We start from the raw sequence: 23,108 nt of genomic DNA, 5'->3' as shown, positions 1-23,108 counted from the left end.
AAGTCTCATTACTGACCTCACACTATGATCTTAAACATTTTAAAGTGGGCAAAAGGTTCAGTCTTTTACTTCCATGCTGTTACTGGAATTTTATGTTAAAGCTATACTGATAAGCTATATAGATTCAAGCCATTGCCAAATAAGTTGATACAAAGCTAATTAAGACTATCAGCTGGAGGCAGAAAAAAAAGTTTGCAAAAAACTGAGCAAACTCCATCCACTGAGGAAGACCATGACATCCAGTTGAAAGCTCCAGAAAGACTACTAAAGGGGAACCTTGAGTTAAGATTTCTTTTATTCTAAGTTAGACATTTAATGCTTAAATGCCTCATGACAGACAAATAGTGGTGATCATCTTTTTAGATGAAAAACAACAATAAAAAAAATCAAATCACAGATAAATAATAGTGCGCTACGACAACTCAACAGCTATCAGTATTGCAGATACCTGTTATCTATGCTAAGATTGCTGAGATTTGCCCCAGACTTGCCCCCCCCCTTACTAAATAATTATTTTTAGTTTGCTTATTCTCTGAATGACTGTCATTTTCTTTATTCCCAGACTTACATCGGAAACATGTTGCTGTCCATCAACCCATTCACGCCCCTTAACATCTACACAGAGGAGCTGAGACAGAGATACCAGGGCAAAGAGCAGCACAGAAACGCACCGTGAGCTAACAACTCCCACACTGCTGTGCATCATTCTGCTTTCTCTTATTGTACTTTTACAATACAGCTGGCAGCATGTGTCTCACAAAAGGTTTAAGTCCCTTCAGAACATCTGTCCACCTTACGTTTTTCATTTGTTTTTCATTACTAATGTTTGACTTTCTGTTGTTCCCTGCGTCAGCCATGTGTATGCCATAGCCGACGCTGCTTTCAGTCAGTCTCAAGCCTCCACACAGGAGCAGTGCATCATCATAAGGTACTGACAAGAACACCAACTTCATCACGTATAGTCTATTTCCATGCAGTTTTGTCAATTTCTGGGTCTTTCTGCCTCAGGTTTTAAAGAAACGACCTGCACATATTTCATGTTACTTAGTATAAATAAAAAACCATGTCATCAACCATGAACCGCAGCAAGGACCTTTGTTGCATGTCATATATCAGATGATTTTTATTTCTTGTGTAGTGGCCAGAGTGGTTCAGGGAAGACTGAAGCTACCAAGCTGATAGTCCACTACCTCAGCTCCATGTATCAGGGCAGAAACGACAACCTGCGACAGGTAATTCACTGTGGAAAACACAAAGGAACACCTTCGTTAATGTAAGATTTGATCAGTTAGCAACACTGAAAACCGTTAGCGGGTGCATCTTTCAGTCCTCCACACCCTTATGCCTTTGATTCACTTTCTTTCTCTTCCAGCCAATGGAGGTCTTTCCCATCCTGGAGAGTTTCGGGAATGCCAAGACCATCCTCAACGACAACTCCAGCCGCTTTGGCAAGTACCTCCACATCCACATTCTCCAGTGAGTCCACCTGATGTTAGAAATATCCTTAATGTTTCACCATATGTTGCTCCCCCTGATGAAAGATTGGTTACAGCTGTTTTAATTGTCGACTGTCTCTCATCTTGGTTGACAGTGGAGTTGTTGTAGGGACCTCGTTGTCCAAATATCTCCTTGAGAAGTCCAGGGTTGTCTTTCAGGTGAGGACATTGAGTGAAGTGTGCTGTGTGTTCAAACGTTACATTTACTGGAGAGGCATATTTCATCAGGTTCAAACCTATTACAAGACACATTTGTGAGGGGAAAAAAACACACCTACTTTGCTTTGGCACCTACAGCGTGAATAGCTGCTAGACAATTTGTCACTGCTATGCTCGTGTGATCGGCTATTTGTCTAATATATCACATTTGGCTCGCTTGTCTTGGCTTGTAGGAAAAAGTCTTTTATTGGTTGAGTGTTTTTGCTTCTTGGAAAATGAACGGTTTGGAGGCTCAGCTTTCCCAGCTTGATAGAGGATACCTCCATCTATAAAACTGATCAAATAGCTTTTCAATCCTCAGTTATTAGCCGTGCTAGCGACATGGCTCCAGGGATAAAAATGTTAGTTCGTCTGTCCACCACTGTGGTCCATAATTAAATCTTAGCAAATGTCAAATGGAAGGCCGTGAAATTCTGCACAGACAATCATGATCCCCAGAGGTGGAATTACAATGACTTGGGTGATCCCTTAACTTTTCCTCTAGTGCCACCAGCAGGTCAAACAATTCAGTTATCAAGTGTAATATCTCTACACCATGATGTTGACTTTTTTGGTTTTGAATGAAGTAACTCAACAACTGTTTGGTACAGACATTCATGGTTCCCAGAGGATGAATCTGAATGACATTGGTGATCCCCTGACTTTTCCTCTAGCTAGCAATTGTTTGGTTCTGAGTAAAATGTCTTGACAAATATTTGATGGATTGCCATTGAATTTGGTTCCGACATTCATGATCCTCACAAGATAAATTCTGATAACTTAAATGATCCCCTGACTTTTTCTCTGGTACCATCATCAGGTCATCATTGTAATTTGTCCAATAGTTTGGGTTATGACCAAATACCTAAAAAAAAGACATTCTTGAGACATACTTATACACTAAACTAAGATGGTGACCATGATAAACATTAGCAGCTATCAAAATGTTAACATTGTCATTTTGAGCATGATAGCATGTTTTTATTTGTTTTAAGTTCCAATCGAAACTGTGCCTAATTAAAGCATCACAGAATCTAATCTTGTTTCTTTGTTACATTTAATGTTATTGTATAATGTTAAGTTATATTACTTATTTTCTACATTCTTTTTTACTGGTGTGGAGTGTAACTAAGTCAGGGGTCTCAAACTCGTGGCCCGGGGGCCAATTGAGGCCCGCGGGATGATATTTTGTGGCCCCCCCCTATTTGACATCAAAGTTTAGTTTCTGTTGTTCTGAAACGCACCTTTTTGCTGAGTTGTTGCGTGTGCCGCGCCTGCCACGCTTCTATTTTATTTTTTCACTTACGGGCTACCATAGCTAGTCTCGTGACAGCTTCCTGTGGCATTTGTTGTCAATGGTTGTCAAGCTAGCCAACCGTGAAGTACCTGGGGAAGGATCAACGTTAGTCACTTGGTTGAAATGTGTTCCTGGGTGTCGGAAAATAGATGCCTTCACCCAGTTCCAGTCATGTCTCTCTCAAAACATGCCGTGAAGAGAAAGGTTGGTGACGAGCACAGGCAATTTCAGTGAAAGTGGGAGACTTTTTTCTATCGAGCACAGGGGCACCCCTGTATGTCTCATATGCACAGAGAAAGTTGTGGTGTACAAGGAATATAACATCAGACATCATTACTCAACTAGACATGCTGAGGAGTATACAAAATACCAGGGAGATGAGAGAAAGAACCGGGTCGGCAATCTTAAAAAATGTCTATTGAGGCAACAAGATTTATTTAAGAAAGCAAACAAAGAATACTTTTGTTGAATACATGATGCGGCCCAGCCTGACCCACACTCTACCTCGAGCCGCCCCCAGGTAAATTGAGTTTGAGACCCCTGAACTAAGTGAACAATACAGCCAGCGATTTGTATGTGCAAGTGTTTCATTATGTTGTTGCTTCTGGCAAGGTAGTCTATGCTGTCAGTAATGAACTCAGTTGATGTCACCGTGTAGTTCTTGTCTCAATTCCCTTGTAGGCCAATGAGGAGAGGAACTACCATGTGTTCTATGAGCTGCTGGCAGGTATGAACGACTGGGACAAACAGGAGGTCTACCTGCAAGGAGCCGAGACCTATTACTACCTAAACCAAGTACAGTACATCACACATCAATGAACACAGAACTATTCTCCATCTCTGCTTTTTGTAATGTTTTCCCTTTCCTCTTTACACATTATGCATGTTACACATTTATTTTGTCCCCGTGCTGCTCTAGGGTGGTGACTGTGAATTGAAGGGGAAGCAGGACAAGCAGGACTTCCAGCTTTTGGTTCATTGCTTTGAGACCATCGGCCTGCATGCTGACCAGATCTCCACCGTCTGGGCCATCCTCTCCTCCATCCTGCAGCTCGGCAACGTCTGCTTTAGCTCATACGAGGTGTGTGTGTGTGTGTGTGTGTGTGTGTGTGTGTGTGTGGGAGATAAGAGTGAAAATGACACTGATCAGACATCCCTCAGACATGATATCATATGTCCATTGGTGTTTTTGCTTCAGAGCGAGTCATTCGAGGTGGCTCGTATCTTAAGCGAGACTGAGACCAGGAGGGTTGGCTCCTTGTTGCAGATTTCCTCCGAGGCCCTGCAGACTGTCATCACTCACAGAGTCACAGTCAGTAGCCTTCCATTCACCAGTCATGCCTCCTGCTGAGTTATCATCCATATTTTCTGCATGTGTGCACACTGAGAAGCCTTCTCGTCCACAGGAGACGACTTACGACAGGATCTACTGCCCTCTGTCTGTGGAAAGTGCCATAGAATCCAGGTAAGAAAATATCCTTAAAATGTTGACTGGATGACAGACTGGATGTAAGCACAACTAGCAGACAAGTCTCTGAAACCAAACTATAAATAAATTACTTGGAATCACTTGTTTCCTGCCATTTGTCCATCCATATAGTGATCCATCCATCCATTTTCTGTCCCATTGCAGTGGCAGCAGACTAAAGACAGTAGCCTGTGTCCTCCCAAACCATGTCCTCTAGGTCAGAGATCTTCAACAGGATTAGAATTAGAAGTTTTTAATATCAGAAATATGGGTTTCTTTGAACCAAATTGCCCCAAAATAACATGGATGTATGTTGTATGCAACCCATACAACATTTAAACAAATATAATGATTATTTTGGGGCGTTTTATTCAATTTTATAGCATTTAAAAAAATATTTTAAATGGTTTCAAAACCGTATCCTGACTAAGCTTTGACACTTTGTCTGTGTATCTTAACTAATATTAAAAATAATGTATAATGTCTGCTTTTTTTAACTTAAAAATTTTGTATAATGTCATGTAAGTTAGGTTTATTGACCATACATTTAAAAGAATGTTGAAAAAAGTGCCAACAACGTTTAAAAAAGCGCCAAAAGCATCGAAAAAAAGTGACAAAAATGTTGGAAAAAGCGCCAAAAAAAGTTCATTTTCAATTTTGACCCGCTAGGAACACAAGTTCATGGTCGACGGGAATACAACAAAAGGGTTAATGATGAAAATAACCTTACAGTCCAAATAAAGTAGGCAGGTAATCCAAAAACAGGAAACCGGAAAAAATATTTAACTTTATTTGTCGCACACATGCAGTGAAATTGAATTACTGCATTCAACCCATCTTAAGTAGTAGGAGCAGTTGACTGCTATACATACAGCAACTTCAGTGTCTTGCTCAGGGACACTTTGACATGTGGCCGGAGGAATCGGTATCGGACCGCCAATCTGTGGTTGAGGGGCGACCACTGTACCTCTGAGCCACAAGCCCCCCCAAAACAGGAACACTAGAAAACTGAACACTAGAAACAGTCGCGACTACTAAACACAAGATACGATGACGAGCTGACACCAGACAAAGGCAGCACACAGACGGAGGAAGAGGCTCAAGGAGAGAGGAGTCGAGGAAGAGACTCAAATGCTGCATCTCATGTCACTTATTTGATAGCTCCTCGACTCTTCGGTCCTCGGCTGAACTGGAAGTTGTTGTGTCCCTCCTCGGTGAAGGCCGTCTCCAAGCTGTTATTTCTGCCCTGAGAAGAGAGGAGCAAGCATGGAGGAGGGATCATCGAGGAGTTATAGGCGAGGATACATGAGAGCAGCCTTCCCGGAAGCCGTGCAGCTAAAAGAGTTGCTAACTCCGCCCAAACAGATGATGTATTCATGTGACGTATTCATCTCTCTAAAACACATTTGCTCGTTGCCTCTCTCCTCCGATGATTTCCTCGCGTCTCTCCCGTGCCTCCTCGGTGGGAGGGACTAAGACGCGAGAAAGGGAGGCAAGTGGAGGAGTCGTGGAGGCAATTTAAGCGACATGAGAAGCACCTAAGGAGAGAGGAGTCGAGGAAGAGACTCCAGGACAGAGGAGTCGAGGAGGTACAAATTCGGTAATTGGGAAAGGCCCAATCACAAAGGCAGGACAAACACACACACAACAGGAAGGACTTTCAAACTCCACAACCCCAGTTTGTAACAAAAATTTTTTCTGTAAAACATTTGCATTTAAAGGTACCCCCCCCTCCTCCTCCTTGTCCTCTCTTGCAGAGATGCCATTGCCAAAGCCTTGTACTCAGTGCTGTTTGACTGGCTGTTGGAGCAGATCAATGACTGGCTGAGCCCCACAGAGATGGACAGCACAGTGGGCGTAGTCGACATCTACGGGTTTGAGGTTGGTATTCTGCACCATGTATCAAGGCTAAGTCCTTACTGGAGTGGCACAGGTTTGATTCTATATATATACTAATACCAGACTGTAAAAATACTTTGGTACAAGTAAAAGTCCTGCATTGAAAATGTTACTTAAGTAAAAGTATGCAAGTATCATCAGGAACATGTACTTAAAGTATTATGAGTAAAAGTACTCAATGCAGAAAAAGCCTCCTATTTTAGAAAGTGTAAGTGTAAAGGATCGAAACAGTTGTGTGTTTAATGGTCTAATCATCTCAGCGGGACTTGTAGGCCGTTATATTGTTGGCTAGTTTACTTTATAATCAGACATCAGATTTTATAAACTACATGTGTTTTGTGTGCAGGAATCTTAATGTGTAAAGTAACTAAAGCTGTCAGATGAATGTAGTGGAGTAAAAAGTACAACATTTCTCTCTGAAATGTGGTGGAGTAGAAGTAGAAAGTGGTGTGAAAAGCAAAGACTCAAGTAAAGTACAATTACCTCAAATTTATACTTAAGTACAGTACTTGAGTAAATGTACTTGGTTACATTCCGCCACTGTCTACAAGCTATCACTATCCATTAAAAAATATCTAAATAATGTCACAGTACTTCTGTGTTTTTCTGCAGGACCTGGGAGTGAACAGCTTTGAGCAGCTGTGTATCAACTTTGCCAATGAGCAGCTGCAGCACTTTGTCAACAAGGCAGTGATCTCCCAGGAGCAGGTCAGTGGGCTGGGTGCTACAGATCCATGAAGATCAACCCAGCCTCGATACTACTTTTATAAGCTCTGACTAATGGCTTTATCAAGAGTTGCCGAGTCATGTACTAATACCCTATATGTCAGTTATAAGACATTTCTCAGAACAACTTTTGGGTTGCCAGGTTGTGAAAAGTCCCTTTGACCGCATTCTCCTCCAGACACTCAACTTTGTCTTTGTAGCTAGTTTTTAGTTATTATTATTTGACTCATTAACATTTACAATGGATTAGTCTAAGAACTGTTTATTAATTACTTTTGATAAATATGTGTATTTGCTTGTGTGACATGAGAAGATTGATACTAATCGTGTCTATGTGTTAAGTATGGAGCTGGAGCATGGAGGCCCTGTCCTTCACACACTACTATTGGCCAGGCGTCCATGCTTACACAAGGTAACGTAACCCCATTTGTACAGGTCCTATCCCCTGACCAATCGGCTATCCTAACCTTAACCACTCAAGGTCAATGCCTAACCCCAACCAATCGAGCTGCTATTGAAGGGCAGGTCTTGGCGTGGCCATAGTAGGATTCGTAAATTCGCAGCCAGGAGATGATTATGCTAGCCTAGCATAAAGACGTGAGCAGGGGTGAGAAGCTAGCCCGGTTCTCCTTAAAGTTAAAAAATACACTGTACACAAACCGGCTGGGTTTTAGGCTGGGTTATGTGCTGCAACTATTTCTTGGTGAACACTAGCTGTGACTGTGCAGCTTCCCAGAGTCTTGTCATCATAGTGAAGTTGCCAGGTTTGGTCCCATTGTGCCTGTACAATGACCAATACCAAAACTGGTACACGAAAAAGTTCCAGCACATTATTCACCATAAAAAAAACAACCCAAAATGTATTTTTTGATTCTCTTTATGTGTGCATTAAACCAACAAGATGCAAAATGTTAGCAAATCACCCTTAGAGGTGTTCGTAGCTGTATTTCTGAACTTGGGATAGAGCTAGGCTAAGTGTTTCCCCCTGCTTCCAGTCTTTATGCTAAGCTAAGCTAAGCTGCGAATCCAGCTCTGACACTGATATGGTTCTTTAAAATCTATAATTTCAGATGACTTGTGAACCTTTATTAATTACCTTATCAAACTTGTAACTGCAGGATTGATTATTTTTATTAGTAAATTAGACCCATTACCTTATAACTAATGACTTATTAACATTTCTAACTGTAGACTTGATGGCTTATTAGAAATTGAGGAAATACTTTCCCTAAAGTATAACAACTAAGGTCTTATTTATGACTTAACTTGATTAATGACTTGACTTTTAATGACTCACCAGTCAAAGCAATTGTTCACAACATGGCAACCCAAGGTTAGTCCTTATAAATTAGTTACAACTTATACACCTTTATTAAGGGTGACTTTTTTAGAAAGTGCTACCACTGTATTTTTAAGGAATAACCAAAATCACACTGAAAAAGAAGTTAGAAGACATATTGTACGGCAGTTGATTAACACCCCGTCAACAACATTTCCATAGCTCCCCGTTAGCACTTGAGTATGCAATATTGACCGATAGAGGACTACATGGATTGTCCAAATTAAGAAAGCTAAACTTCCAGTCTTTTTGAATGGTTTGTAATTCTATGAGTTTTAGGTTTATAAATTAACAAGGACACACTGTGTCATTGATATGAATCACCTGGTCAAGCCAATGCAGCCACAGCAGTTTTAATACTGGATCTGTTCCAGTCCAATCTGTTCCTGCAGGCAAGGAAACTACCAGCTGCCTGCATCAGTTTAGACCTGCGCATGTCAACATGTCAAAGTGTGCAGCATACAAGCAAAGAAAGAAATAAATAGCATCATTCTTAAAAATCAGGCAATTAGAACTAAGAACTTATATTCCTTTAACCAAAGAGCACCTTCAATAAATGGCTTCACACACTTATACTGAGTGTATTCTGCAAAGTTACTTTGCGTGTTGCCTGCAGGAGGAGTACAGTGCAGAACAGATCCAGTGGTATCCGATGCCTCTCAAGAACTTACACTCCTGTCTGGAGCTGATCTCCTCCAGACCGCACGGCATACTCCGCATACTGGACGATCAGACCTGCCTCCCCCAGGTACACACACGCACACGCACACGCACACGCACACGCACACGCACACACACACACACACACACACACACACACATGACAGAAAACACAAGAACATACACTAGAAAGACCAAGACTGAGCTAGTAACCTGTTACTTTGCCAGGCATTGTGATAAGTTATTAAAAACAGGACAATATATCATTTTCTCACTTTTGACATCCTCTATCAACACTTTGATAAGCAGAGGAAATGCCCTCCTATATTTAATGCGGCTTTGCTTATTTATATGACAGTATGCCATGGTTATTAGCAAATAACCAGAGATATTGCTTAAATTCAGTGTTAAGTGTTGAGACAACATGTTTCTATTTCGTTCTACATCGGACCTTGAGGGAGTGTAACAGAAAGTAAATGTGTATGTGTTTTCAGTATTGTCAGTATTGTTTTTTCATCAGGCCACTGATCACACCTTCCTCCAGAAGTGCCACTATCACCATGGGAACAGCCCCTTCTATGCCAAGCCCAAGAACCCACTGCCAGTCTTCACTGTCTATCACTATGCTGGAGCTGTCACTTATCAGGTATCAGGCACAGCTCACTCAGGGGCGATTCCAGGTTTGTTTAAACAACACAATTTAATTCTGCTAAATAACACATCACATAAAATATCACATTCATTTTTAAATTCACTTGTTTTCATTTTAAACTTTTTTTAAATTGTATATCCAAATACAATACACATTTTCTATAGGCTCAGTCTGCCACTTTTTAAAAAGAAAATTCCAGTGCTGGTTCCATGGTATCAGAATTTTGGATAGTCGTCATGGAAACATTATTGGTCATGTGACAAAGGCTGGGAAAATTAGCAGAACACGCAGCCAAGTGACAGAACTTTGATCCAGTGGAAATCACAATTGTCAGATTGACAGCATTCTAGCCCAGTGGAATAGGGGGGGGGAAGGCGGTGCCACCATAGATGGTGCCCCCCTGTGCCCCCCTTCTTGCCCCGCCCCTGAGCTCACTGCTATATACAGCAGATCTGTCAAACAGCAGTCAGTACTACAAGAACAATTTTAGTAAAAAATAAACTCTTTGACTCTTTATCCCAGGTTCATAATTTCCTGAATAAGAACCACGACCAGTTCAGGACAGAAGTGGTGGAGCTTTTCGCCAGGAGTCGGCTAAAGGTAAAGCAACTGGCATTAGACCCATATAGGGTGCAAGAGATTTTGATTATGTAATCAGATTACACAGGTTTGTGTATCATTCAGTCATTCAAACTCAGTAACACCTTTAGTTAAGTTAGTGCAGTTTACAGTGCTGTAACAAACTAATAAGACTTATAAACAGCAGAGCAATAGCAGACTAATCCACAAACTATAAAATATATGACAGATTGAAATGTGAAAAAAACTAATACATAAGGAAAATAAAATAAACCAAGACATTATATTAAAGACAAATCAGAGGTGATTATCTTTACCCTTGTGTTTTCTGGTCTTTTTAACTACCTAATTGTAATTACCCAAAAATAACACAGATGATCCCAAACAACGCGCTTCGCAGGTACAACAAATGATTGGATCTCTACTTTCATTGAACTTTGGGTGTTTTATTCAATTCTTAAGCATTTGAAAAAAAAATTGAAATGTTTCGAAACAGTATCCTCACTGAACGTTGACATACACCCTTCTGTGATTATTCTTCTTTTAATATTAGTCTAAATAATTCATATGTTCTGCTTTTTTAACTAAAGGATTAGGTATAATTTCCTATAAATGAGGATTATTGACCATGAATTCCAAAAATAAGTCTAGTTAAGACTCTGCTAATCTAGTGGTAATAAGTTGGTGTTAGTAGTGTTTATACATGGTAGTGAAAAGAATTGTAAAATGGCAAAAAAGCGCCAAAAACATTGAAAAAAGCGCTAAAAGTGTAAAAGAAAATGTCAGAAAAAGTGTTGATTTTCATGATGACAAGTGCATGGTTGAATGATAGACAACACAAGGGTTAAGAAAATTGCACTTCCAGTTACGTTAACGTTAACCGTTAATCCAAAAGGAAAGTTGCCGTGTGCTGAGCTCTCTCATACAGAAATGCATTACATAAAATCGATGTTATGTCACAATAGTGACTTCTGTATCTTGTAATTATCTTGACAAAAATAAATGACAAATGATATAAATTCAAACTCATACATTTAAGATACAACAGTCATAATAACTTTTTGGTTTCTTCTTGTCTGGTGCAAAATCTGTATTGCACCGTTTGTTGTAATTACAAGACTACAAAAACAGGGAAACAGAAGTTATAATTACAGCATGATGTGTCACATATCTTTTAATTATGAGATATAGATCTTTCCTTGTAATCATGACATACAGGTTTGTTTTTTATTTTGCTTAGGTGATTGCAGTGTGCGTCCATCCTTTTTTGCCACTATACAACTAATTATGAGAGTATAATATAGGACCAGTACCAGTGGTGGAATGTAACTAAGTACATTTACTCATGTACTGTACTTAAGCACAAATTTTGAAGTACTTGTACTTTACTTGAGTATTTTCTTTTCATGCCACTTTCAACTTTTACTCCGCTACATTTCAGAGAGAAATATTGTAGATTTTACTCCACTACATTCATCTGACAGCTTTAGTTACTAGTTACTTTACAAATTAAGATTTTTGCACACATAACACATGTAGTTCATAAAAATACAATGTCTTTATTATAAATTACTTTATTATAAACTACCCAACAATATACAGGTCTACAACTACAGCTGAAATGTGGAGCCGATTAAACACTTGATTGACAGAACAGTTTTTTTCCAGTTTCAAAAATGGGAGGATTTTTTACACATTGAGTACTTTTACTTTGAATGCTTTAAGTACACTTTCCTGATGATACTTACATACTTTTACTTAAGTAAAATTTTCAATGCAGGACTTTTACTTGTAGAGTATTTTTACAGTGTGGTATTAATACGTTTACTAAAGTAAAGGACCTGGATAATTCTTCCACCGCTGGCCAGTACATAATACAAAATGGATCAATTTGAAGATATTGCATATATCAACATAAAATATATCAGTTGCTCCAAAAACATACTTACTCATGTGAACTCATTCATTTTGACAGTTTACCTGTGAATTTGCATGTTCGTCAGATGGTGTCGGTGCTGTTCCGGAAGGTTCAGGATGGTTACATTCAGCAGCGAGAGCTTGGCTGGAGAGGGAAGGGTCTCCGCCAGCTGCCCTCTACTGCTGCTTCCCACTTCCTTCAGTCGCTGAATGAACTCACCGCTCGCCTGGACAGGTACCAACACACAGAGCACACTGATAATGAGCTGTCATTACCAAATCCTACAGATTAAAAAATATTTTATCAGATGTGCCTTTTGTTTAGACGGCGATGGCGTTTTTGGGGCTTAAAAACGCAAAAAAGGGAAACCACCCTCCAGAGTGGAAATCTTTAAAACGCTCCACCGTCACGTTCCCGTCTAAAAGTTAAAAACGCAAAAGTCTGCTCCGATCTGCTGTGACCCACCCCATATTTTGTTAAATAAATTAAAATATAGAGTGATTACTCGCCCGTGGCCACTCCACCGTTGGGTATCCACAGCCTGCCTATACTTGGTCCGGATGACTTTCAGCTTTGATGATATCTGACTTTTACAGATAGCGTCTTTCTCGTGTGGATATGGCGTCCCTCCAGGTACAGGATACTGCTGAAGACATTCGGTCCATATGTCTATATATTTTGACTGGCAGGACTCCCAGTCCACGCCCTGTTGTGCCTTTGTAATCTAAGGTTGTTTGGAGCAATAACTCCACCTCCTCGTCTGTCCAGACAAAATTGTCAGCTTTTGTTGTTTGCTTTGCCATGTTTTGAGGAGAGGAGAGGAGAGGGAGAAAGGAAGAGGAGAGGGCAAGAGGAGGAGGAGAGGGAGAGAAGTAGAAGGAAGTTTCTACGCAGGCACGCAGACTTGGTGGTGTTGTGTGGCAGTGCTTCACACCACCACCTAACCTAGCCGCCTGGTGTGCATACTACATCGAATTTCACACACTTCTGCGTCACCGTATGCACGCAGATTTCCCCCAAAAAACGCTTGTCTAAACGCGGAATAAAAAGTGAGATCGCAACGCCACTTTTGCGTTTTCTCCTTAGAACATTTCCGTCTAAACATAGCCTGAGTGTCACTTGAACAGATTAGAGATGTTTTAGTCTATATCCATGACATTCCACTTCTGGGATTGCTCCGTTGCCGCCGGAAATTTCGCCAGATGTCTTTCATTTCGCCCGGATATCCGTTACCTTCCTCTTTCTTTGTGTTGGCGTTCTAAACTCTGGTGGATTTGTGAGGACTATGGTTAACTGCTCCTCAGATCTCTGCAGGGTAAATCCAGACAGTTAGCTAGACTATCTGGCCAATCTGAGTTTTCTGTTGCACGACTAAAACTACTTTTGAATGTACACATGTTCCACCAAAACAAGTTCCTTCCTGAGACTATTTTGCAGCGGCACCGTGGCTCCGTCCGGAGCTTAATGATTATGATTGGTTTAAACAAATAGATAGATAGAGATACGTTATTCATCCCGAAGGAAATTAAGGTGTTCAATAGCTTATACACATACACACACATAGGCACACAGACATATGACATCCACGTACACATACATACTACAAAAATACAAAGGAAGATATCAATAGTGTGCTCTTACAGTAAAGTTAGATTGTAGCAAAAAAATGCAGAAAGGTGCAATGGTAACGTAGTGTAAGAGAGTTTCAGTGCATTGTCAGTGCAAGTTCTCTATCTACTCAAGTACAACAGGCTACACAATATATCAAAAATAGAATAATCATTACTTAACTATACATAGACACTAATGAAAGACTTGACGAAAATGTTACGGTAAAGTTGAAAAATGTCCATACAGGCAAAAAGAACAGGGTGGCTAATATAGCCAATAATGCCAATAAACCAGAGCACGTTTTTCCCTATCCTAGAATGCTGTGTGGACTAACCAGACCCTCCTCCACAGCGCTGTGAAGGAAGGTCTGGCAATGTGAAACTAGAGATGTTCTGATACCATCTTTTGCTTCCCGATACCGATTCCGCTATCTGAACTTGCGTATCGGCCGATACGACTCGATACCAGTGTGTCATATATTTTATTATGTTTTAACAGCAGTATACTACTAACCCTCTATGGATGTGTTGTGATACAACTGAAAAAAATGAGATGCCTGCACTCTGCTAATTCTCCCATACGTTTATTGTGCTGCAACGTTTCGACTCTGCTGGGTCTTCCTCAGGCTCAAGGCTGTGTTATGATTAATATCTTTGTTGTATGGTCTGGCTCAGGTTAAACTTTTTGTGAAACATGAACAAACACAAACAAAGAATGCCAAAGAACTTTCTTTTATTATCTAGTTTGATCGGTGCACTGCACTGCAGTACTTGCTGATACCAGGACCTGAAGTAATCGGGTTCCGTTACCTCGCGCGAGCATGGACGCCTAGCCAATTGTAGCGCACAAATGCTATTGAAGGGTGGGTCTTGCCTAGAACTGTAGTGGGTTCCATAATAACAGCGTCAATCACGCATAGGCCACTGGTTAATACTCATTCCAGATGCTTGAAATATATGCCTCTTTAAATACTATTTAAGTAGTTGTACATTTTTATTCCCAACTTGTATATATGCACATATACATTATTTCCTTTGTATTTGTTTTATCTTTATTTTTTGAATATTTGTTCTTGTATTCTATCCTATGTATTATTTTTTGTATATTCTGTATGTGTGCTGTGTGTCTGATGTTTTGCTGCTGTAACACTGAAATTTCCCTATTTGGGATCAATAAAGTCAATCTAATCTAATCTAAATATCCCATTTCACATCTATAAAACAGCCACAGATGCTGCTCAGCTTTTCTTCACATGCAAATGGGTCTAAGGTTTGAGTTTATTGAATTCATGCTCACAGTTAAACAACTGAATAAAAACCAGAATTTACATCAGTTTAGAAAAATAAAAAGGTCTAGCCCTAGAAAAATTAAATAATAAATATACATATCAATTACACATACATTATGCACCCATACATTTATACTCACATACTCATTTAAAAAAAAGCCATCCACTGGTCTAAGTAAGTGCCTTAAATACAGTAAAATAAGATGTACAACACTCGAAAAAAACGCATAATTTACAGCACATTGCACAGCCAACAGCAAACTCCAGAGACTTCAGCTCGCCGTTCCATTCAGTGCTTTGTTGTCCAAACTGACTGCTGTAGGCAGCGTTGCTGTCTTCAGTCTGTTTGTTCTGCACCGTTAATAATGTTTCCTGACAAATAACCTGTGTCAATGTTTTGTCCTTTAACTCTTAGATGCAAAACCACTTTTATTCGTTGTCTGAAGCCAAACTACGTCAAGGTAACCCCAGATAACCCCCAGATACTTTATACTATCCTAACATCAGCCGAAAATGTATGACCATGTACTGTCTCTCGCACGTCATCCATCAGCTTCCTGGGATCTTTGACGTGGACTACGTGTTGGCCCAGCTGAGGCATGCTGGGATGTTGGAGACCATCCACATCAGGAAAGAGGGTTTCCCCATACGGATACAGTACTCCTACTTCATTGAGAGGTTCTGCAAACATACATAGAATTTCTGTCTGCACTATCACAAAAGTACTTTAATGTTTATTATTATGCTTTCACTTTTTACTTCTCTTGTCTTATTTTCCTCGCTTTGCCTTTTCTCGCACCTACTGCTTTTCATTAATGGCTGCCTAGTTGAAGGATGTTCAGTATTGAGCTGCATTTTGTCCCCATCGGGGATCAAAATAATTCAGCAGAGGCAGGGATATGTAGACCAGAAAGGGGGATATCCCACGCATCCCCCACCGGCATTTAGGTATCTGGAGTGCCGACCCACAAACTGCGAAATAAGATGACCCAGTCAGTTTTTTTGGGCTGTCTAGATCAGATTCAAGCCATTCAGATTCCGCTCCCCTTCCTATGTTGGCTGGGTTATGTGCTGGAACTATTTCTTGGTGAACACCAGCTGGGTGCTGTGACTGCGTAGCTTCCGAGAGTCTTGTCATCATAGTGTTGTAGCCAGGTTTGATCCCGTCTGTACAATGTTCTGTTGAACGGAGATTAGTTCTTCTACTACAGCTTAAAACATGGAGATTGCTTTTGGTTCAAATCTCTGCTTAAAAAACAAAAACGTAGCAATGTTAATGTAGCCTGAGAAAAGCTTGAAGTCAGTGTATGTTTTGGCAGATACGGGGTTCTGCTGAGCCAGCGGCTGAGTGAGGTGTCAGACAAAGAGCAGTCACTGGCTCTGCTGGACATGGTGGGTGCCGAGGAGGGACAGTACCAGCTGGGACTCACCAAGGTGCCAAACTGCCCACTAACAACACTACTGATTAAAAAGTTTTTACTGTCAATCATCACGTTTAGATGTATGTGTATATCTTTGTTAGCTGTTCCTCAAGGAGCTTCTGTACCAGCAGCTGGAGGAAAAGTGGAACAGCACCCAGACCTGGGCTGCCGTCACCATCCAGAGAAACATCAGAGGCTTCCTCTGCAGGAGGAACTTCAGGTTCTTTAAGGAGAAAGCCATCGTCATCCAGAGCCACATCCGGGGACACCAGGCCAGGTACAGAAAGGAGGAAGATCAGACAGGAGAAGAGTATCCAATCCAAATGTTCAACTTTTTTTATATACTCTAGTATGGCGTTATATATGTGTCACATTCCTGAGCGAGTAATTGTATGTTTTGAGCACAGAGAACTATATTTTGCAAGCGCATTACATTGCATTTTGAACAGAAATGTACACTCGCAAAAAATAATTCAGTTTGAGTAAACAAAAACCTATTTCGTGCACAATAAATGTATTTGCATGTCTTTCTCTGCTCGCAGGTAGACGCTGCTGCGCTCCGGTCATGTCTCCCTCGCTCTCAACCTCTTCTCTCTACGCGCTCAACTCTAGACACGCTCGCTCAGATTTTCACAGCGTTACAAGTGTGCCACAAAACCAACCAATCGCAGAATCAACAGGTCAATTCTGATTGGCTGTTCATCTCCAATTAGATCGCAAGTAGCGGGAAAGACATCTACAGGGAAACAGTCTTTGACGCAACACCCGCCGTGATGCCCCAGCAAGGGGTATATCTGCTGTAGCCAGCCTTGGAAAGATTGTGGAGCAGCTTAACTAATTAAAATAATTGAATTATGATTGATTTAAAACAATATATCAGCTAAAACAGCTCAACACATGTTTAAACATATAGCTAAGTAATCAATGGTAGAAATAAACAGCTAAAAGTGGCCTACTGACTTAACTAACAGTTGAAATGATTAGCTAAAAGTAATGGATGAATTTTGAAACATTAACCACACTTCAAGTAAAAGGCCTAGCTAGCTAGTAGAATTTCTGACCAAACCAACCTAAATGTTTACAGTTCAATTGCATGAAAATGTAAGAATATTCACTTTAATATGATAAATAGTGTGAATACATTGGGAATTGATAGGGCGGGGTATGTGAGTTTATATGACAGGGCTGTGGGGGAACCTCAGACCAGAAGGGTTGGAAAGCACTGATCTACAGTATTTTATATTATTGACCGACCGGTATATTACAGACATGCCTTAATAGTTGTGTTAATCACAATACCGTTGTTTGAATTACATATCTCCGTGTGTGACTAACGTAATCCTTCACAAGCAATCTAACATTAGCCCAGCATGGATAAAGTCCAGCTATGCATCCAACGTATTCATCCGAACACACCTAAAATGTCACAATCCAGCCACTTGTAAGAAGTTTGTAATACTGGTTACATAGTTATCGTGTTTTATTAACCTTAATTCTGTTTGCCAAGGCTATATATTTTATTGGCTTGCAAAGTAGCTATCCGATGCTAACGCTAACGTTAGCTAGCTAATTTATGTCAAAAAGCAGTAGCTAACTAATGTTACTGCCAAGATATGGTTTCATTGTAAGACAGCGTAAACAGATGACAACACTTGACGAGTCTTACAACACCTCTCTGGTCTCTAGTGAAATCATATCTTGGCAGTAGTTAGCTAACGTTTCTGCTTTTTGAGATAAATTAGCGTTAGCAACGGATAGCTCCTTCGCAAGCTAATATAGCAACATAATTCAGGTTAATAAAATACGGTAATGTAACCAAAGTATTAAGAACTACTTAGCTACATGTGGTTATAGTGTGACAGGTCTACTGCTGTTCAGTCTCGCATTGCGAGACCTAGCTAACTTAGCTAGTTACAGTGCTGCGAGGCCTGTTCAGATGACATGTCGGCGGCAGTCTCTTATATACAGTCTATGGCTGCAGTGTGTGAGCTAGCTAGATTGCTTGTGAAGGATGAGTCAAACTAACGTTAAACACACAAGGAGATATAAGTCAAAGAAAACAACGGCATTATAGTACACACAAATATTAAGACATTTCTGTGATATAAGTCAATAATACAAAATACTGACCGAAATGTGTTTTAATCCAGTAACATTAGTCGAACAGCTCCACTGTAGTCAGTATTTGCTGTACCAACAGGTGTAAACTGAAAAAGACTGTTCCTCCTAGATTTTTGTTTCCTGCTACTTGCGATCTAATTGGAGACGAACAGCCAATCAGAATTGACCTTTTGATTCTGCGATTGGTTGGTTTTGTGGCACACTTGTAACGCTGTGAAAATCTGAGCGAGCGTGTCTAGAGTTGAGCGCGTAGAGAGAAGAGGTTGAGAGCGAGGGAGACATGACCGGAGCGCAGCAGCGTCTACCTGCGAGCAGAGAAAGACATGCAAATACATTTATTATGCACGAAATAGGTTTTTGTTTACTCAAACTGAATTATTTTTTGCAAGTGTACATTTCTGTTCAAAATGCAATGTAATGCGCTTGCAAAATATAGTTCTCTGTGCTCAAAACATACAATTACTCGCTCAGGAATGTGACACATATATAACGCCATACACCTGGGTAGCTCACCTGGTAGAGCGTGCACCCATATACAGAGCCTCAGTCCTCCCCGCAGCAGCCGCAGGTCGCAACCAAACCTTTGCTGCATGTCATTCCCCCTCTCTCTCCCCTTTCATGTCTAAGCTGTCCTATTAAATAAAGGCCTAAAATGCCAAAAAAAATAATGATCTAAAAAAAAGTATGAAATCAAGATTTTACTGAAGTAAAAGTAAACAAGTGTATCCACAGTCAAATGTCCCACGCAGCACGCTGTTGTACAGATGTTTAACGTACAATATGTAATTTTCTGCCGCTAGGGGTCTCTTAATTAAAACAATGGATGTAAACACAATAGACAGTAAAATAAATGGACACAGCGACGCCATATACTTCGACGGAGACCAGTGAAGTCACTTTTCCGGTGATGGCTGAGCGTACTGCGCAGCATCAAGCTAAGCTTGACGACGTAGATGTGACGTGAACAACCTATCTGGAAGTCTTCTGGTAGCTGTGCCAAGAGAAATCTCAATCATTCCCAATCTAGCAGAGACGGAGAGCGTAGGTATATTTAAGGAGATAAAATAGGCACAGGCTAATTATTGCTGACTAAAATGATAGTTAACATTAGTAATTAAACTTAAACAGCTAAAGTAAGTTGAAACTGCCTGCTAGCTTCTCCTGTACTATACGGTAATTCCTCTACTGTGCGACAGAAAGTCAAGTGGTTATGACACAATCGTTAGCCTATTTTTACAAAAACGGTTGCTACAGGGCCATAGTGTGAGATACAAGGTAATGGAGTCTTTTATACATTGGCGTGTTTCTTTAGAAATAAACAATGGACAAATAGTCTTTAAACGCTTCAGATGTAAAGTTATTTGCTGTCAAAGTGACGCCAAAATGAATGGGAGTCAATGGAATGCTAACGGAAGGTGATGGCTTGTTAGCCTAGAATCTCCCCATAGGAGGTACGCTTTCCAGATGCTCGCTTACCCCCTTGGTAAACACAGACTTTTGATAACGTCATGAAGTGGCATTATGGGAGTTGTTGTTTTCATTGTTTAACACAATTGCCCATTAAAATATATGTAATATAATGTTCACGGATTGGTTTATCCATTACAGTTTTATCCATGTTACGTTTAGTAACGTCTAATCATGTCATTCTGATAAAATAGCTGCAGTTTCCCCCACATAATTACGTTTTCTTGATTTGATTTGTATTGGTAACGTTAGCTAGCTAACGTGACCAGTTAGCAAGCAAGCAAGCTAACATTAGCCACTCAGCTAAAACCACAATATCACAATATATTTCAGTCAGTGTGACTTTTTGGATGTTTTCAGCACCGGGGGTAAAGGGTTTGTTGTAACGTTACTCAACACCGCTGAGAAACTCACTTCGCGGCTGGGACTGGCCGCCGAGTATCTCCAGGGCTGGCCGGAGATAACAGCCAAGGATACGCCTACATCAATGGGATGGCTGCCGGACTCTCCACACCTTCACCTTTTGTCTGCAGGACAGTCACCATTAGTCGGTCAATCTTACCTGTAAAGAACACAGCTAAATGCTGAAGGGGGGAGAATTTCAGCACAACACCGTGGCCAGCCAGACTCCGACGCCTGGGGCGATATGGCCTGTTTCCCCAACAAAACATAAAGCTTTCTGTTATTGCCGTTAGCATCGTTATCACCCGGCGCTGGAGTTTGTGCTGGCTGGGTTAGGATTGCTGTAAATTAATTATAGTGGCTGGCTGTTGGCTAACTGTGGATTTGTCATCTCCCCGGGACTGTTGTCCGCTCTCATCCCGAGTAAAGTCCCTTAGCGGCGGGGAGTGAGGCAGAAAAACCTGGGTGGGATAGCTGGCTAAATTAGCATTAGATTCGTCCTTTATCTATACAGCTAACGTTAACGCTAGCTGGCGAACGTAATCGTGAGTTAGCCCAGTGCTGTTTAACGTTAACTTTACCTTGATCAAAACAGTTATACCTAAAATTACTTCATGAGCTTGTTGAACGATGTTGTAACCTTATAAGTTATAACGTTCCCCACCAAGCGTTAGCATGAGCTACTTGTCAACATTGCACATAACGTTAAGCTGGATCGATCAATATTGAAATGTATCAATAAATAAGGTCTCTGCTGTATTACTGTATGCATGTAATCAATGAAAAAATGATGCTGTGTGTATACCAAAGCGTCACGCTGCAGACAATGTACGCAGACTATTTCATGTAATAGAAGAAGCCAAAAACCTTCCAACAACGGCAGCAGTTTTATCAGTGGACACGGAAAAGGCTTTTGACCGCCTAGAGTGGAACTACTTGTGGCAAGTAATGGAGAGGCTTGGTTTGGGGGCCAAATTCATTGACATGGTGCATACTTTATATGCAAATCCCACAGCCATAGTCTCAACCAATGGCTTGCATTCTCAGCCATTTCCCATCGAGCGGGGCTCTCGACAGGGATGCCCGCTCCCCATGCTATTTGCGATCTCTCTTGAACCGTTAGCCCAAGCCATAAGGCAAAATAAAATATGTAATGTCCAGATTAAATCCAATAACAGCTCAATATCGTTATTTGCAGATGATATTTTGTTGTACATCTCTGATCTTGAGGACTCTATTCCAAAAAATCTTAAGATCTTCAACGAATTTGGCTCAATCTCTGTCTATAAAATTAATTGGAATAAATCTAATCTTCTATTTAACAACAGGCATGTGACAACAGCTATTAGTGGTACAATACCAACCCAAAGCAAAATTACATATTTGGGCATCATCATACATGCATCACTACAGCGAGTGGTCCAGGACAACTATGAAACTATGTTAAGTAATGTTCAAAGGGATCTGGCCAGGTGGACCATGCTGCCGGGGTCACTGTGGTCCAGGATTGCTGTTATTTAAATGAACATAGTTCCTCATGTGAATTTCTTAAGTTCAATGATCCCCTTACCCCCACCAATACATTTTTGGAAGAAACTTGATACTTTAATTTGGCAGTATTTAGAATGGCAAGAGGCAATATTTGGAACAATAAACAACCTAGGCTAAAATACTCTACAACGTACCACAAACATTGGAAGCCTGGCCCTCCCCAACTTTAAAATGTATCACAAGGCCTTTCAGCTACAGGCCCTCAGAGTGTGGATGGACCACTCATCTACAGTTACATGGAGAGGAATAGAGCAAAACCTCATTGGAAGTCTAAGACTGCAAGACCTGGCCTTTGCAGGTGTTTGTCCAAAAAAGTGTATGCTAACCTATGGCCCCATTATCACCACGTTCGGCACGTGAATACCCCAATATGGCACACTTAATGTCTGGTAACAAACCTTTTGCTTGTAAGCAGTGGAGGGACAGAGGTATTTATACTCTAGACCACTGATGGGCAGTAACGCGTTACGTTACTGTAATCCGATTACTTTTTTCAAGTAACGATTAAAGTAAGGGATTACAATTGCAAAAACAGTAATTAGATTACTGTTACTTCCCCGTAAGCAGGCTGCGTTACTGCGTTACTTAACCGTGATTTTGTTTTGTGAGACTGTCTCGTGAGTGACTATGACGTATGAGCGCCGCAACGTCAGTGGTAAACACCGACATGTGTAGTGTTGAACAAGAGACAACATGGAGCGCGGGACAGAGCAGCACCATGCAGCGTTTAATGCTTGGAGGTACCGACATTACTTTGAGTTTGACTCGGTTAAAGGTGACAAAAACATCAGCATCCGCTGTACACTCTGCGTGGGAAGAAAACTTATCTACAGCGAAAAATTCCACCTCAAATCTGAGCCAGCACCTAGCAAGTCGGCACAGGAATGTGAAACTCACTGAAAAAAACCCTAAACCCCCGACTGACATGACCGCTGCGGCTACGTCCAATTCCACCGGGCGAACCTCCGAGGGCCCCTCTCCTGCTAAACAGGTGAAAATAGACTTAAAAGCGACA

At 40.8% G+C, this 23,108-nt stretch overlaps 1 protein-coding gene across 1 annotated transcript in view; it reads left to right on the top strand.

Annotated features, from left to right (window-relative positions):
• myo15b (myosin XVB) overlaps positions 1-23,108 on the top strand; it is a 102,412-nt gene that overhangs the window by 7,597 nt on the left and 71,707 nt on the right. Inside the window, exons 5-23 of the mRNA XM_031323883.2 lie at positions 563-672; positions 854-928; positions 1,139-1,236; positions 1,371-1,476; positions 1,592-1,655; positions 3,673-3,786; positions 3,911-4,072; positions 4,190-4,303; positions 4,398-4,456; positions 6,217-6,340; positions 6,971-7,066; positions 9,040-9,171; positions 9,604-9,729; positions 10,258-10,335; positions 12,318-12,466; positions 15,547-15,592; positions 15,685-15,809; positions 16,451-16,565; positions 16,654-16,829. Of these exons, the coding sequence (XP_031179743.2) occupies positions 563-672; positions 854-928; positions 1,139-1,236; positions 1,371-1,476; positions 1,592-1,655; positions 3,673-3,786; positions 3,911-4,072; positions 4,190-4,303; positions 4,398-4,456; positions 6,217-6,340; positions 6,971-7,066; positions 9,040-9,171; positions 9,604-9,729; positions 10,258-10,335; positions 12,318-12,466; positions 15,547-15,592; positions 15,685-15,809; positions 16,451-16,565; positions 16,654-16,829 (2,069 nt within the window). The remainder of the gene's footprint in view (positions 1-562; positions 673-853; positions 929-1,138; positions 1,237-1,370; positions 1,477-1,591; positions 1,656-3,672; positions 3,787-3,910; positions 4,073-4,189; positions 4,304-4,397; positions 4,457-6,216; positions 6,341-6,970; positions 7,067-9,039; positions 9,172-9,603; positions 9,730-10,257; positions 10,336-12,317; positions 12,467-15,546; positions 15,593-15,684; positions 15,810-16,450; positions 16,566-16,653; positions 16,830-23,108) is intronic.

Source organism: Sander lucioperca, chromosome 22, assembly GCF_008315115.2.
Source record: "Sander lucioperca isolate FBNREF2018 chromosome 22, SLUC_FBN_1.2, whole genome shotgun sequence".
Taxonomy (NCBI): domain Eukaryota; kingdom Metazoa; phylum Chordata; class Actinopteri; order Perciformes; family Percidae; genus Sander; species Sander lucioperca.
The sequence above is the reverse complement of the archived record's forward strand: the minus strand, read 5'-3'. Positions and strand labels throughout refer to the sequence as shown.